Below are 16,864 nucleotides of genomic sequence, written 5' to 3'. Positions count from 1 at the left end.
GACCACAGGAAACAGATGATTCTTATTCACATCTGTCTTTGCTGCAGCCTGGAATTGAACTGCTGGTTTCGTCTGGCCAAAGGAGAACTGGTCCCCCGACCTGAGCTTGGTTTCTCCCAAGGTTTTTTCTCTATTCTGTCACCGATAGAGTTTTGGTTCCTTGCCTCTGTCGCCTCTTGCTTGCTTAGTTGGGGACACTTAATTTCCAGTGATTTTTTGTCGACTTGATTGCACAGATACTATTTAAACTGAACTGAGCTGGATGATGACATTGAATTCAATGATGAACTGGCTATTTGCTTTATTGACACTATTTTCCTTTTTAATGCTGTTCGGTTGCTTTGTTACAGTCTGTAATGTTAAAAGCGCTATATAAATAAAGGTGACTTGACTTGACTTGACTTGACTTCAAATCTTAAAAGTATATAACCATATTTCAGAGACAACAGTAAGTAATTATGAAATTACATATAAAGCTGTACTTAAGTCCTGCTTCAGTGGGTCAAAAAAAGCACACTTAGTTTCAACTAATTGCATTTAGTATAAATTATAAACTATAATAATTTTTTTTAATTAATTGCAATTAACAGAAAATTTAAGGACCAGTTTTCCCAAAAATAAAAAAAATGCTGGAAAATGCATTCACCCTTAGACCATCCAAGATACTGTATAGATGAGTGGAACGGATTTGGAAAAATTTAGCATCACATCACTTTCTCACCAATGGATCCTCTGCCGTGACTGGGTGCCGTCAGAATGAGAGTCTAAATAACTGATAAAAACATCCACTCCAGTCTATCAATTAATATTTTGTGAAGAGAAAAGCTGTGTGTTTGCAAGAAACAGATCTAGCTTTAAGGCATTTTAATTCGAAACCATTTTCATCATAAAATGTAGCATTGCAAGTGATGTAATTATACACAATTATACATATATATATAGTATTTCTCCAAATCTCTAACAACAAAGAAACAAACTCGTGTACTTCTTGGAAACCCTGAAGATCAGTAAATTTTTAGCAGATGTTAATTTTTTGGTGAACTGTAACTTTAAGTGTCCGAAAACATTACATTCATTTTACACCTCCATCTGTACAGTCTGTTTTAATGTATAGGGCTGAATTATGGCTGGCACAGTGAGCTTCAGACTGTCAGGGACACCAAAGGCCCTTGGTACATTTATCATACTTCGTAGAGTGCAAAGGACCCCTTACAGCATGAGGGCCCACAGGTTTCTCTGCACACACAGTGCAATGTAAAAATATATTCAGGGGTCTCTGGCGATATGATCAGGCCCTGTTAATCTCCAAATGAGCAATGAAAAAGTTTAACATGCTCCCTAATTTTTAGTCTATATTGTTAAAAGACCATTTTCTTTCTTTAATCATTCCACTTCATTGTCATTTAATTTGTTTTTAACTGTGAACAAGCCATCACTGACTGATGAATCATTCAATTAGTTTCCCTTCAGTCTGTCCTTTGGGACCCATGTTTTACTCCCTAATTGAGTTGGAGAAATGTACTGCAGACATCTCACCTCATCCCAGCACACAAGTGAACCGAGACTGCTTAAAACCCAATCAATATTTCCCCCTTGAAACTTTTTTTCCTCATCGTTTATTTCCTTCTCATCTTTTTTGTATAAAGAAGTCACACAGAGGTTTTGCTAGTGGTGCTTTTTGGTGGGAAAAAAAATAGTCTACATAAGATAGTTATCCAGACTATTATTATACTGAAGAAACTGTGCCATTCCTTAGTGAATCAACCTTAATTTTCCTTGATTTATTTCACATGGAAATACTTTCAAAAGATATTCCCTTAAGGAGACCATTTTGACTGAAGTGGGGTTGTCTGGATGAAATCTGCATTGAAAAACAGGACGTGTGTACCCAGTGACACTGATTGTTATTCAACATACTGCTTTAGCTTGGTAGAGTAACCACTGTTGCAATATTAACATGCTTATCTGATTAATTAACATGATATGGTCTAGATATGGATAGGAACTCATATTTACAGATGCTACATTTCCATGATACCCTGCAAGAAATGATATCTTTGTTGATTGCATAATCTGCAATCCTTGATCTCTGTAATGGTATGTTAATAGAGCACATTAGGCAAGATTTGGCACATAAAGTTGTGGTGTGGTGAATTAAAAGTGCATTTTTATTTATGTTTAGTAAACAGGGGAGTGTTTAGTGTAGAAACCTTGAAATGCCTTCTGGACTCATGTGATTATAGCAGCTTTGAGCTTTGCTCAGCATCACTGGTTAATATTTCAGAATCTGCTGAATCCTACATACTAGGAATTTAAATTCACTTTGCTGGGAAAAAAAAAAAACATCAACGCTGCTCATTGACACATGAACTAAAATTAGATTTTGTTTGAAATTTTTGTTTTCTTATGTGCCATAAACTTATAATTGTCTTGCAGATTACATTTTATGAATGTCTCCCAACTCGTTGTCCTAAACAGGAATCATATTTATATGTGTGTGTGTGTGTGTGTGTGTGTGTGTGTAATAAGTGTGACTCTTTAATATGTACCATAAAAAAATACAAATAAAACTTTTTTTTTGAACATTAGAAAAATTATGATAAAAGTCAGCATTAGCACAGAGGTACATCTCAGTATAATGTAAATATGTAGATAGTGGTGGAATTACTGTCATCTCTTGTTATGAAGATGATGTGCTAGTCTTGCTGTGTCTGCTGAATAAACTATTAATCAAAACAAGTATGTGAGGCTACCTGCTTGACGAAACAGGCAACAACTGTAGTCCTTATTTAGCACCCTGTTTTTATTTATTTATTTATTTTATTAACAACAACAACAACAGAGCGTCTTCAAAAAGTCAGGTTTTAATGTGTGTGATTTAAGCTGTAGAACAAAACGAGTAATTCTTGTTCACACGGAGAGTTAAAAAACTTAAAAAATAAAAATTTTTTTTATATTAAAAAAAATTAATTTCAAAAAAAAATGAATAATTAAAAAGCAGAAGTAGTCTTGTGCACATGCGCACTGCACAGGAAACACTTCCAAACAAAGAGGAAGCGCTTATGTCATTTAAAATCCAGAATCGTGTTCTTTTTTTTTTTTTTTTTTTTTTTTTTTGCTAACACACGAGTAAATTGTTTTTAAAATGAAAATTGTAACGCAAGGAGCATGGGGTCGTCTTGCAATGAAGACTGAGGTAAAACGTGACTGAGATGAGCTTGTGTATATTCTCTCCCAGTTGGCTGGTCGTGTGGCTGCTGTCGCTGCTGCATAGTTCAGCTAAGGCTAGCACGTGCTCACGTTGATCAACAAAGCGACACGTAAACAGAACCACTAAAAATATAATTGTAAGTGACTATTCTGTCTCTATCAAATGACTGTTTCGGCACATGCTATTTGAAAATGACATTGCTTTTTATATTTTTATACTAAAGTTCGCTGAAGTTGCTTATGATAATATTTGTTCTTCTGCAATGCATTGTGCTGGACTGCAGGTATTATTTTATAATAAAAAGGTAAATAACATTACATGACTATTCACAAACTGTTTTATTGACGGTATAAATGCTTGGAAATAATATTTAACGTTTTCTTTAAGTCTATTCATCATTTGTAGTACGCCAGCCACCCAATAAACGCGTTTTGTTACTTTTAATATAACTCAAATCGTAGCCTTTAAATTGTGTTTTTCCGCTCTTTAATGTGACGCGAGATCACTGTATTCTTCTCAGTTCAAGCGGCATGTGAATCAATCATCTTTTTCCACTTTTCTAGTAGTTCCCACACGAGATAAACATGAATGCATATCAGAGGACATTTAAAAAAACTAATAATAATTCTCAGATCAACTTAATATGTAAATATGTTACGTAATTGATCAATCAGTGTTAAGAAAATCGTCAATAAAACAGCATGTGAATAGTCATAACAGGCGTAACATAACATTTACATTAGTTTTGTTTTGTTTTTTTTTTTTTTTGAGTAACCTTAGGTGGAATTTTAACATTAATTAAATTTATTCACGCAATATAACACAACTTTAGTCTCGTAATTTTGACATTATTCTAAAAATATTATCGCACTAAAATGCTGTCATATTTACTTATGTTTTTTAAGCAGCAAATCAGAATATTAGAATGATTTGTGAAGGATCATGTGACACTGAAGACTGGAGTAGTGATACAAAAAACAGCTTTGAAATGAAAGAAAAAAATAACAAATTAAAAATAAAAACAAATTAAAAATTAAAAATAAAAAACAATACACTATATATATATGTATGTTTGTGTGTGTATTTGTGATCTGTAGAGGTGCAATAACATTTTACAACTCTACAGAGTCTACATATAAACATACACTTTACATAATGCATATGTTTGTTTGTGATCTGTAGAGTTGTAACATGTTATTGCTCAATGAAAAAAAAAAAAAAATCAGTTTAGCTGCTACCTCCCCAGCATATACTTAAAATACTAAGCAACACAACTCTAGTTTATGTCAAAAATACCCCTGAATGCTGTTTAAGCATGAGCATTTTGTGTTTTTCTTGCAGAAATCCCCTCTGCTGTGTAAGATGGAAACTCTCTTGTACTGGACTTTATGCCCAGTCTTTGGCTTGGCAGGGCAGTGAGGACACTCAGCAGATCATCTTTGCTGAAACTTTGTAAGAAAACTTCATTCAGAGCAACACCAAATCATCAGTCTCTCCAGTGTTCGAGGACTCTTATATTTTCGTGGGGCTTTGTGTCTAGCCCCAGTGGCATCTTTTTCTGTGTGCCACAAATTCGACAGTTTAGTCTCAGCTCCGGCTCTTATTTCCACGTTTCTTGGCCTGAGTGGCAAAGTGAACGACCACTCATGGCAGAGCAGAGATACTGTGTGGAATATGCCAAACGTGGCACGGCTGGCTGCAAGAAATGCAAAGACAAGATCATGAAGGGACTGGTCCGGATTGGCAAGATAGTGCCAAACCCTTTTAGTGAGTCTGCAGGGGAAATGAAGGAGTGGTACCACGTGAAGTGCATTTTTGAGAAGCTTGAGAGAGCGCGTGCCACCACAAAGAAGATCGACGACATCACAGAGCTGGAGGGATGGGAAGAACTTCAGGACGACGATAAAGAACTAATCAATAAACACGTTTCAGGTATTCAGCCACTGTTACCCCTAGCTTTACTCTGCTTGTTTAGTTCAGATCAGATGTCATCGCAGACCTGACATATGCTGAGCAGTCTATCTTCTCTTTTCTAACAGAACTGGCAGCCAAAGGCAATTCAACCCCAAAGAAGAAAGTGCAAGCAAAGTTAAACAACAGTGGGCAGCTGTCAGCACCGCTTGCTGATCCAACAGTCAATGCTCCTCGCAAGTTTTCTGGCTTCACAGGTACAACGCCAAGAGAGTTGCACAAAACAAAAATCTTTTTTCGTTGCTTTTGCTTTTTGTAATATACACTATGGTTCAAAAGTTTGGGGTTCGTAATATTATTTTAATGTTTTTGAAAGTCTTTTATGCTCACCAAGGCTGTATTTATTTGATAAATACAGTAAGAACAGTAATACTATGAAAAAAAAATACAATAAAAACAACTAATACAAACCTTAATATAAAAATATAAAAACATAGATACATTCCTGTGAAGACAAACCTGAATTTCCAGCAGCCAATTTTCATATCCTCCAAAAATTATTCTAATATGCTGATTCGTTGCTCAAGAAACATTTCTTCTTCTTCTTATAAATGTTTAAAACATAGATATTTTGTAGCAAAGTTTACTGAATAAAATGATATATTTCTTTAAATAATAATAGTAATAACAATCTATAATACGTTTAATAATATAATAATTTGTGCTGTATATTTTAAAATCTATTTTACATTTTTTTATTATTATTTTTTTTATATATATATTTTTAGGAATAAAAGTTTATATGACGTACAAGTTGTCTTTGTAGTCACTTAGTACTGTATACATAGACAGTTAGTGTGTCTTGGTTTGAATTTGCATGGATGAGGATCAGATTGTATTCTTATTGTTTCCTTTTATAGAATGACTTGCCAACTTGCATATAATTCTACTGACCCACCAAAGCCAATTTTGGACAGCAATGAAATAAATGAAAATCTATCATTTAATGTGGCCATGCTCTGCCAGCTTAATATAAGGTTTAACACTCTTGTGTCCACAGCTTCCAAGGCAGGTTCCTCTTCCTCCACACCCCTACAACATCCACACAAAAACACCAATCATAGCACCTCCTCAACAAATCAACTATACCACAACAACAATAAAGACTGCTTACTGCGGGAGTTCCGCAAACTTTGTGCCATAGTCGCAGAGAAGTCCGGCTATAACGCCAAGACAGAGATCATCAGAGACTTCTTGACAAAAGGCTCTGGTGGAGGTGAGCATGGAAAATATGGACCAACATTAACACCAATAGCCTAAAAAGTGATTTCAAAAGGCAAAGACATTTTTTTTGTCTTTTCTGTGTTAACTTCCCCTTTCACATCTTCACAGACAAATTCCGTGGAGATTTGTACCTGACAGTGAAGCTTCTCCTCCCAGGAGTGGTTAAGAATGTCTACAACCTCAATGACAAACAGATTGTCAAGCTTTTCAGCCGCATATTGAATTGCAGTCAGGATGAGATGGTGCAAGACTTGGAACAGGTTTGTTGCATCATTTAACATACTTCTTTTTCAAAATATGCCAGTTCTTTTGAGAAATAGTTGACCTTTTTCTTCATTGATCTTTATTGGCTTCATAAAGGGAGATGTTTCCGAGACGGTGCGGATATTTTTCGAGCAGAGTAAGTTTTTCCCTCCAGCAGCCAAGAGTCTTCTGACTATCCAAGAGGTGGATGCTTCACTGAGCCGTCTATCCCAACTCACAAAGGAGGATGATCAGCAGGCAGAGCTGCAGGACATTGCTAAAATGTAAGATATAAATCATATTTACACTGATTTTATAAAATTAATATAAGTATTTTCCTTTTGTTTGAATTTTAAGAAGAGCTTAACTTGTGTTTCTTGATTCCCAGGTGCACCGGAAATGATCTGAAGTGTTACATTCGCTTGGTCAAACATGATCTTAAAATCAACTCTGGGGCTAAACATGTGTAAGTGACGCTAGCAAATGGTACCGAAAGGCATTGTGTTTATTCTGTCTTATTCAGTGTGACTTTTCTCTTATCAGTTTGGATGCTGTGGACCCTAATGCCTATGATGCCTTCAAAGCCTCCCGTAACCTTGGTGACGTAATTGACCGGGTGCTACGGAACCAGCAGGATGCTTCTAATGGAACAGGGCCCAGAAAGATCCTCAGCGTGGAGGCGTCTCTGATGACCCCCGTACAGCCAATGCTGGTCTGAATCGCTATTGCTCTTAAAATGGATAGTTCACCCAAAAAGGAAACCTCTGTCATTTACTCATCCTCATGTTGTTCCAAACCTGTATGAATTAATTTCTGTTGAACATAAAAGGATATTTTGAAAAATATTGGTAGCCAAACAATTTTGGTGACCATTGAATGGACAGAAAAATACCTGAGACCTTTCTCGTAAGGCACACAGGTTTGGAATGGCATGATGACAATTTAAATGTTTGGGTCAACTATCCCTTTAATTCCATATCTTTAGTTACAAATTACATTTAGTATTAAGAATGTGCAAAACTACATAATTTGGACTAGATTCTAGGGTATTAATAAAGTTATTGTAAAGTGATTTTTCTAAGAAATAATAAAATACTTTTTAAAGTTTTCTTAAAAATTGTATCAATTGCTTGTTTAAATTTTTTTTTAATTTTGTAGGCAGAAGCATGCAAGTCCATTGAGTATGCCATGAAGAAGTGTCCTAATGGGATGTATTCTGAGATCAAGTATGATGGTGAGCGTGTGCAGGTCCATAAGAATGACAATCACTTCAGTTACTTCAGTCGAAGTCTCAAACCAGTACTCCCACACAAGGTCAGGACCTCCAGCTGGCTAGCTCTTCAAATCAAATGCCATGAGATATGTTTATGTACACGTTTAAAACCATTCAAATCTATGTTAAAGAGTTTGATTTTCTCCCACAGGTCGCCCATTTTAAAGATTTCATACCGCAGGCATTTCCTGGTGGCCATAGCATGATCCTTGATGCTGAAGTTCTTCTTATTGATACAAAGACTAGCAAACCGTTGCCTTTTGGGACTCTTGGAGTACACAAGGTAAAACAGAAAGCAATATGTTTTTGATGTTCTGTAAAGGATTAGTTAAAGGGTTACTCCACCCCAACACTTACCCCCATGTCGTTCCAAACCCGTAAAAGCTGCATTCGTCTTCGGAAAACAATTTAAGATATTTTGGATGAAAGCCGGGAGGCTTGTGACTGTCCCATTGACTGCCAATTAAATTACACTGTCAAGGTCCAGAAAAGTATGAAAGACATTGTCAGAATAGTCCATCTGCCATCACTGGTTCAACCGTAACGTTGTGAAGAGACGAGAATACTTTTTGTACACGAAAAAAAAAAAAAAGACTTTATTCAACAATTTGTCTCTGTGTTTCTCCGCATCACCGTAGTGCCATTTTAGAGAATATCTGCTGAACGCAAGCAGCTTACACTCTTCTGTGTCAGCCGCGACACAAGGATACGTTTTCTACGTGTATTTACGCTTTGATTTGAGTGAAAACAGCGCATCTGTGCAGCACGGCTGACACAGAAGAGCATACGCTGCTTGCGTCCAGTGGATATTCTCCAAAATGGCACTACAGTGATGAAAAAAAACTTCTTCTTTTTTTTCTGTGTATTTTTAGAAAGCAGCTTTCCAGGATGCTCAAGTGGGTCTGTTCGTGTTCGACTGCATTTATTTTAATGGTATCAGTCTCATGGACAAGTGAGTCAACCTAAAAGAATGCATTTTTCATTAATCTGTATGTTATTGCAGGTTTTAGAGAACAACATTTATATTAAAGGTTGATTGATATTTTTAATATAAGACTTGAAAGATGTTGATGTGGTGGTGTTTTCCAGGCCTCTCTGTGAGAGAAGAAAGTTTCTCCATGACAATATGGTGGAAGTTCCTAACAGGATTCTTTTCTCAGAAATGAAGCATGTCACGGTCAGTTCTGCAGTGCTTTTATGTTTTTTCTTTCTCTTCCCATGATGCATATATTCTCAGTGCTCAAGGATGCTTACAAATGTGTAGGCAGGTCAAGTTAATTAAAGGTTGATGTTATGATAAGACTTCAGAGTGGATGATTTTTATAAAGCCAATGCCATTGTGTCCCAACAGAGAGCTGCTGACCTGGCAGAAATGATCACACGTGTCATCAGAGAAGGACTGGAGGGGTTGGTTCTGAAGGATATCAAGGTATGTTGGCTATGTTCTGATTGTAATACTAGCATGCTGCCTAGGGGTGCATGATAAATATCGGCCGATAATTAATGCTCATCTCGTCAGTAAAGCTTTACTGATGTGATGCGCATTAATTATCGGGCGATATTTATTGTGCACCCCTAATGCTGCCTACCGAAGTACTTGAAATGGTATGCTGTAAGCTCCATGTGTACAGGCCTTCAAACATACAAGACAAATGCTGAGTTTGAAAATTCAATGCGATCATTTAAATGAAGGCTCGTAATGCATCTGTTCAGACCAAAACAAACATTTGTATGCCATCAATGTGACATATTTTATAGAGTGGTGTTCTAATCTTTTTTTTTCATCACACAGTGTATAAAACTAGCCGAACAAAAAGATTTGCTCTATGCCCAGAACCGCTGCTGTTATATAAAACTGTAACTTGGTGGCATTCATAAACAGAGTATTTTGCTCAGCGTCATTGATTAGCAAAGAAAGAATCTGAAAGTGGTTCTCTTGTCTTTTTTTATGCATTAGTTTGAACGGACAAATCACATGTGAAAACTAGACCAAATTTTTGTGCTGTGAACAGTCCTTGATTCATCAAATGTCATCCAATTACTCTTTAGGAAATAAAGATGTTGCAGTTGTAATCTGGTTTGTGTGGCAAAAGTCTCAATTTTAAGCAGTATGGTCAAATAGATACTAAAATCATGGTTGATGTTACTTCTGTATAATTTATCACATTTGAAATGATTGCATTGCATTGCATTGTGGGATACAGTATTTGGCTCAAGGTGCTCTGTTGTGTACTTCACATTTTAATAAATGTACTTAGTTGTCCCATGTGTGCCATGCACAGAAACTGTGCATACTACGCACAGTATGCATACTGCAAAAATTGTATGATAAGCTCACGTTTGAATTTAACGGCTGCCAAAAACCATAAGAATTCTGACAGCTTATTGTCTCCAGATGAAAAAGTGTAGTACATTTGTATTTGTTAGGTCACTTCATGGCTTAATTACTGTTGCAGGGACATTATGAACCAGGCAAACGTCACTGGTTGAAGGTGAAGAAGGACTATCTGAATGAAGGAGCAATGGCAGACACTGCTGACCTTGTGGTGCTTGGAGCTTTCTATGGCAAAGGCTCAAATGGTCAGTATCAGCAATCCAGTCCGAATGGTTTTGAACAATAACTAAACTTCAGAGCCGTAACAGTTTTGAAATATTAAGTTTTTCTGTGTGCCAGGTGGAATTATGTCCAGTTTCCTCATGGGATGCTATGACCCAGAATCCAGGAAGTGGTGCACTGTGACCAAGTGTTCAGGAGGCTATGACGACGCCACATTAGCCAGACTACAGAAGGAGTTGGACGTTATCAAAATTGGGAAGGTAAATCTTATGATTTAATCAGTAGCGCCTCCATTGCCACGTCAGATTTATAAAAGATACATAACAGTAGTTTACTATCCATCTCGCCATCACAGGATCCAAGCAAGATCCCAGGATGGTTGAAGATCGTCAAGAACTATTACCCAGATTTCATTATCCGTGATCCAGAAGTAAGACACTTCCTAATACGACCGAAGGGATGCTTGATGTTTATGTGCTTGTAATGTGAAATGAGCTTGATGAGACTCTGTTAAAAGCCTGGTTACAGTTGAGTATGTGATGCCAATGAAGGAACTTTATTGGCTTATCTCTTTAACTCAGATGAATGTGTTTAATAGACCGTACAAAACTCAAATGTTCAAGATGTTTGTACTGAATTGAAACTCTAGTGGTTTGTGTTGTGTGTTGGACTATTAGGAGTAATATATCCCATTTGTCAATGCTTGCAGAAAGCACCAGTTTGGGAAATAACAGGAGCAGAATTTTCCAAATCAGAAATGCACACTGCAGATGGCATATCCATTCGCTTCCCACGATGCACTCGAATGCGAGACGACAAGGATTGGAAGACTGCCACTAACCTTCAGCAGCTCAAGGTAGAGACCTGCACTCCCGCGGGAGCACCGCGGTACCCGTGGGACCCAACGCAACAGGGTGTGGCACGGGAAAACTCTTGATGGGCGGGTGCGGGCGGGAAGAGACTCGTGTGTATGCGGGAGAATAAAATTATTTGCGGGACTCCTGCAAAATAGAAATTATCTAAACATAAAGTGTCTAAAACATAAAAGTTGTTATTTATCTGTTGCACAAAAGCAAAAAGAACAACTAATATTAACATTATAATGATTGACTTGCACAAGCTAGGCATAGTTTCTATTTATAACCTGTGTTTAAAGGCTTGCGCAATGTAGCCAATCACAGACTCAGCTGTTGATTTCTGGAACCCAATGGCCAATCAGAGATGATTAAGTTAAAATTTACTCACCGCAGTGCTGAAATTGCGTGCTCACGAATCCTTTCATTTTAACACACTAACTGTAGACACTGTGATAGATTCATTGTGCTTATATTTATTGTGTTAAAGCTTTATGAGATCGCAGTTAACTGAGATGTCAGCTTTTAGTGATAATAAAGGAAGCGCACTGCTCGCATTCTGCCATGACAAACCATGCACGCTGCAGCCCATGCTTGCTTTTCTGTTAAAAATAACAGTGATTTGTGAATGTTGAAGCTTAGCCTAAATAACAATTATTTTATTGGGAGTTTTTATGTTGGGATGTTGTGGAGCTTAGGAGATGTTACAGAACCATATTTCATGCAAATTTCTTCAGTGTACTAAAAAAAATCTATATAGATTACTTTTGCGGGCAGGAGCAGGATAAAACATGAATGTCGCAGGCAGGAGCGGGACCAGATAAGATATATTTCTGTGGGAATGGGCAGGCGCGGGACAGAATCTTGCAGGACTGAAAAATCCATTCCGCGCAGGTCTCTAGCTCAAGGTACCCTTGATTGTAAAATTATATTTTGCATATTTGTATGCATGTTGCATATGCGACTAGGAATTGTAGGATGTGCCATCAAGAGTTTCAAATATAATGTTAGGTGTCATTTCAAATCAATCTTAGCATGATGAAATTGATAAATCAATGTGAAATAAGTTGACATAAAATGAAAATTCACTTATTCACCATCTGTTTTCTAAATACATGTTATATACAAGGAAGGGTCAATCAAAATTATGGTTGGGAATTGTTAGAAATTATCCGGTTTCATTTAAATCATTAAACAACTATTAGAAAATTCCATTTAAATTAAAATACTCAACTACTCAATGCTCAATACTGTTTATTACTTACTGTCAACTTAATTTAAAGGTTGGGATTGTCAAAATTCAACATATATATTACAGTATACAAATTTTCCAGTTCCGATTCCATTTAAATTAACTATTGTTATGTTTTGTTTTTTTTTTTTGACTTTTTTTACCTTCATTGAATGTAGTGTTGCTGGAAGGTAGTAAGTAATGTTGACTAATGCTAGTCCATCAATCAGCACGTGCTTCAAAGTTGATGATTTTTACACTATCAGCAACATTTTGCTTTTCAAGCAGGAATAAGCTGGTTGGCCAAATAGTCCCTTGAGGGCTGAGAAACTTGTTAATTTCCCTAAATTAATGAAATATAAACTGTTATACTTATAACCATATACACACACACACACCATAAAGCCCCTATTTTACAAATAATAATGCAGTCAGGAGATGCTGTGATGCAATGAGTGGTTTCCACATTTTTAAACATTTAAAATGCATAAAAATAATTTATCACTTTGTTTATCACTCTTGAAATGACCTGTACACTTGCAGTCTATTTATTTAGTGGTCCAAGTTGAAGTCAGTATGTATATTAATGACAATATGGGACAAATATGATGTAATTTAGTGGCGGCAGATGAGATGTAATTAAAGAGACAGGGCAGCGCTTCTGTTATTTGGTTTGTGACATCCTTTACAGGAAATACCGAATCGTCAGAACATCGGCGCCAAGCTGCTCACTGCGCTTGGTCACATGTCGCACCAGAACCGTTTTTGGAACCGAAACTGAGAAATTGCTCACGGTTCGGGTTCTTTTCACAAAACAGAACTGGTTCCAAATAAGAACCGGTTCTCGGTTCCCAACCCTATTCACAATAAGATCTAGGTTAAAGGTTTTTTTTTTTTTTGACCACAAAATGTTTAATCAGAATGTCATAACTCATTCTTCTGGTAAAACAACATATTTTTCTTTTATGTATGCCAGACTTCTCCATTCATTTAGTCTGCTTAAACCCCGTCCCTCCGCAATCAATCGCAAGCTCGCATTAATTTTTTAGTGCAACGCTTGCATCAGAAAATCCAGCCAACAGCTGACTGTGATGAGTGGTGCAGGGCCGAGAGCTGTGGGAACAGAGCAAGGCCGGTGGAGTAATTGAAAATGAGTGACACCTGCACCACTCACCGGTCTCGAGTCCCACTGAGGAGCTCCGGAAGGATAAGAGAGAGAGGACCAGGCCTGGATTTTATTTTGTGTTTTGGTTCTGTTTGTGCGTGGCAGTCGTCCGCGAGGGGCTGTTGTGCTATTTTGTGTTTATTATTAAAGTTTTTGTTTAAATGTTCACCAGTTCCCGCCTCCTCCTTCCGATTTACGAACATTGTTACACTGACGGATAGAGCCAAGTCCCTGTCCTAACATATATATAATTATTTATTTATTTTTCTCAATAATCACACTTGGATGTAAGTTGCTATATGAAAGAATAGCTGTTGCTACTTCTGTGTACTTGCAACTTTAAATAAATGATCTTTCTTATAAAAGTTTTATTTATTTTTAATGCAAACTATTGTTATTTTGTAAATCAAATATTGTAATCTTTTTTTATTATTATTATTATGAATTTGTTTTATAGGAGCTGTATCGTATTTCAAAGGAGAACTGTGATTTTGATCTGACAGCTGGTCCGTCCAAAACTAGCCAAAATGACAAGAGCTCCTCAGGAGGCGAGAGTGGAGGAAGCTCTCCTTCTGCATCTCATGGAGCTTCCACAGCTAACAAGACCAGTAAGCGTTCACCATGAACAGATCCTGTTTAGTCTATAGTTGTCAAATGTGACGCTTGCATCATAAAAGTACGATTTAAAAAAGTTCTTACATTCTGTAATTGTTCCAACTGTTCAGAAAATGCTCATACTCCCAAAGCAAAGGCAGTGAAAACCAAATCCTCTTCGCCAGCAGTTAAGAGGAAACTACCCGCAGAGAAACAAGATGCCAAGAAGGTTTGTTATTTGATGAACCCATATACTGTATACACTACTGTTCAAAAGTTTAAGATCATTAAGATTTGGGTGTTTTTTTTTATGTTCTTAAAAGATGTCTCTTATGCTCATTAAGGCTATTTGATCAATAATGCAGTGAAACAGCAGTATTGTAAGAGATTTATATTAATATAGAAAAGTTATTTTAAATTGCAATATTTTAAAATGTAATTTATTCCTGTAATAGCAAAGCTTAATTGTCAGCAGACATTACTCTAGTCACATGGTCCTCCAGAAATCATTTTAATATGATTATTTGATGCTAAAGAAACGTTTTTCATGATTATTAATGTTGAAAACAACTCTGCTGGTTGCTTACTGACCTGAGCTTAATTTACTGACCCCAAACTTTTAAACGTCAGCGTGTTTTCTTTGAACACAGGCTTAGTCTGTCATGCCACGTCATGGTTCATTTATCCATTATTAGATCATTTCTCTCCTCAAACCCTGTGATCTTGTTCTATTTCAGATAAAAACAGAACCTCTTCACAGCAATGGACAAAGCAAATTGCAGACCGTTCAAACAACTGACCCAAAGAATGAAAAGGTTTTTTTTTTTTTTTTTACCTCTTTTGGTTGTTTTGTACTTAAAAGGATAGTTCACACAAAAATAATAAAAAAAGACTGTCATCATTAACAGTATTTTCTCTTGTCATTTCAAACCTGTGTGACTTGCTTTCAAAATAAGATAATTCTACATAATGTTTCAACTGTTTTTGTCTATACAATGAAATTCAGAAGTGTCCAAACAGAAGTTATGAACACTGGACCTCACTGACTTTCACTGAATGAAAATTCAGTATCTTCATAAGTTTTCTGCATAAAAATATGAAGTGTGGATGTGAGTAAATGACAGAATATTTGTGTTTTGGGTGAACTATTTTCTTTTAAAGCTAAAACTAAAGGGTGTGATTTTGTTGGTATGATACTTCATCGCCACTAATACCCTTGTCATCTTCCTGCAGACACTACTGGACATTTTCACAGGTGTGAAGCTTTACCTCCCAGATTCAGTGCAGGAATTTGAGAAGCTTCGGCGCTACTTCCTAGCGTACGATGGAGATCTGGTGCCTGTGTATGACTCTGTTTCAGCCACACATACACTGGGAGAGACGGAGGACGACAGTCCGGCCCAGAGGGTCACCTCCAACTGGATCTGGGAATGCATCCGAAAGAGGAGGGTGGTTCCTCCCAGCTGAACGAGGTAGAGAAACTGCTGGAAGGACACTACCACAAAGCTCAGGCATTTTGTCCTATAATGACATTGTTCATTACAGAACATCAAACCGATTTCATCAGACCTGCAGCTACAGCAGTAATGCTGCTTAATGAACATTTTTTTAAAAAGGTGTTTCAAATTCATGTTTTTGTTTGTTTTACCACATTGTAGTATCACACACACACTGTACTAGAAAACTCAGTTTAATAGCTTTTCAAGTTGGTTTTGACATCATTTCTTATTGTGAATTTGCATATTTATAATTTGTAAACTGTTTTCGATGTCATTGACTGGTGCATTTCATAAGCATATTCTTCAAGGAGGTCAATTAGTGTAATCATTTTGATGACTTCATCATGATACAGTGCCATTTATCTGTTTTGAAAAGGATGTTTGGATGGAGTATGCTCTCGGGAACAGGACGAGTGATTAACAATACAATAATAACAGCCATAAGGCATGATTGTGGAATGAAAAATCGTCTAGAGTAAATTGGGTAAGAGCCCTCTAGCTTAGTAATGGTAGTTGTGTGTAATTTCAACTGTTCCAATCATAATTAAAACAAGCCTTTTATGCACAAAGAAATTGATTTGTGCCTGAATCGAGTCAGTCTAGCACGCAACAGGGAACCACAGTTCTGTTCTCCAATATGAGTGATTGTGTGAGTGTCTGTATAACATGAGGACAATTTTAAGCATTGGATTTTTTTCTCCTTGTCTAATCAGGGAGGTACATTCAGTAATTTTTGGAGTTATACTGACACACAGAGGTGAGATGCAGAATAGGGCAAAAAATGTATGTTTTTCCATTGAAAATGGTTAGTGGGCTTCATTTTTACTTTTGGTACTGAAGAAAACAAGATACTCATTTCCCACTTTAATTTAGAAAATAAAAAGGTTGCAACATTATCCAAATGTTTTTAACAAGAAAAAGAATGCAAGTATTTTTTGACTTCATTAAACAGGACATTTCGTAAAAAAATATATAATCATTTCTTATCACTTCTGTTTTTTTTTGATCACAACAGAAACTTTTCGTAGGAATAATAAACATA

At 36.5% G+C, this 16,864-nt stretch overlaps 1 protein-coding gene across 3 annotated transcripts; it reads left to right on the top strand.

The window, feature by feature from the left end:
- Positions 1–3,057: 3,057 nt before the first annotated feature.
- Positions 3,058–16,391, top strand: LOC109071204 (DNA ligase 3-like). Of its 3 annotated transcripts, XM_042756932.1 has the most exons (22): positions 3,109–3,347; positions 4,553–5,143; positions 5,251–5,379; positions 6,183–6,398; positions 6,515–6,666; positions 6,767–6,933; positions 7,038–7,115; positions 7,193–7,361; positions 7,808–7,963; positions 8,074–8,205; positions 8,795–8,874; positions 9,012–9,099; positions 9,274–9,351; positions 10,379–10,502; positions 10,597–10,739; positions 10,835–10,909; positions 11,189–11,335; positions 14,187–14,337; positions 14,455–14,552; positions 15,061–15,138; positions 15,557–15,795; positions 16,199–16,391. In XM_042756932.1, exons 2-21 carry the CDS (start codon positions 4,600–4,602, stop codon positions 15,788–15,790), a joined length of 3,039 nt encoding a protein of 1,012 aa, XP_042612866.1. In that variant the 5' UTR covers positions 3,109–3,347; positions 4,553–4,599; the 3' UTR covers positions 15,791–15,795; positions 16,199–16,391. The 3 variants fall into 3 exon arrangements, with proteins under 3 accessions (XP_042612865.1, XP_042612866.1, XP_042612864.1); XM_042756931.1 differs by having other exon boundaries at positions 3,058–3,196; positions 15,557–16,391; XM_042756930.1 differs by having other exon boundaries at positions 15,557–16,391.
- Positions 16,392–16,864: the final 473 nt, after the last annotated feature.

This window comes from Cyprinus carpio, chromosome A5, assembly GCF_018340385.1.
Source record: "Cyprinus carpio isolate SPL01 chromosome A5, ASM1834038v1, whole genome shotgun sequence".
Lineage (NCBI taxonomy): Eukaryota > Metazoa > Chordata > Actinopteri > Cypriniformes > Cyprinidae > Cyprinus > Cyprinus carpio.
Note: the sequence above shows the minus strand (reverse complement) of the source record. Positions and strands in the feature narration are given on the sequence as shown.

Bases quoted from the DNA above. Each gene is read 5' to 3' on its own strand.
- LOC109071204 (XM_042756931.1), top strand. From the start codon at position 4,600: ATGCCCAGTCTTTGGCTTGGCAGGGCAGTGAGGACACTCAGCAGATCA. The intron at 6,667-6,766 runs GTTTGTTGCATC...GGCTTCATAAAG, and splicing joins TGGTGCAAGACTTGGAACAG to GGAGATGTTTCCGAGACGGT. The intron at 8,875-9,011 runs GTGAGTCAACCT...GGTGTTTTCCAG, and splicing joins GGTATCAGTCTCATGGACAA to GCCTCTCTGTGAGAGAAGAA.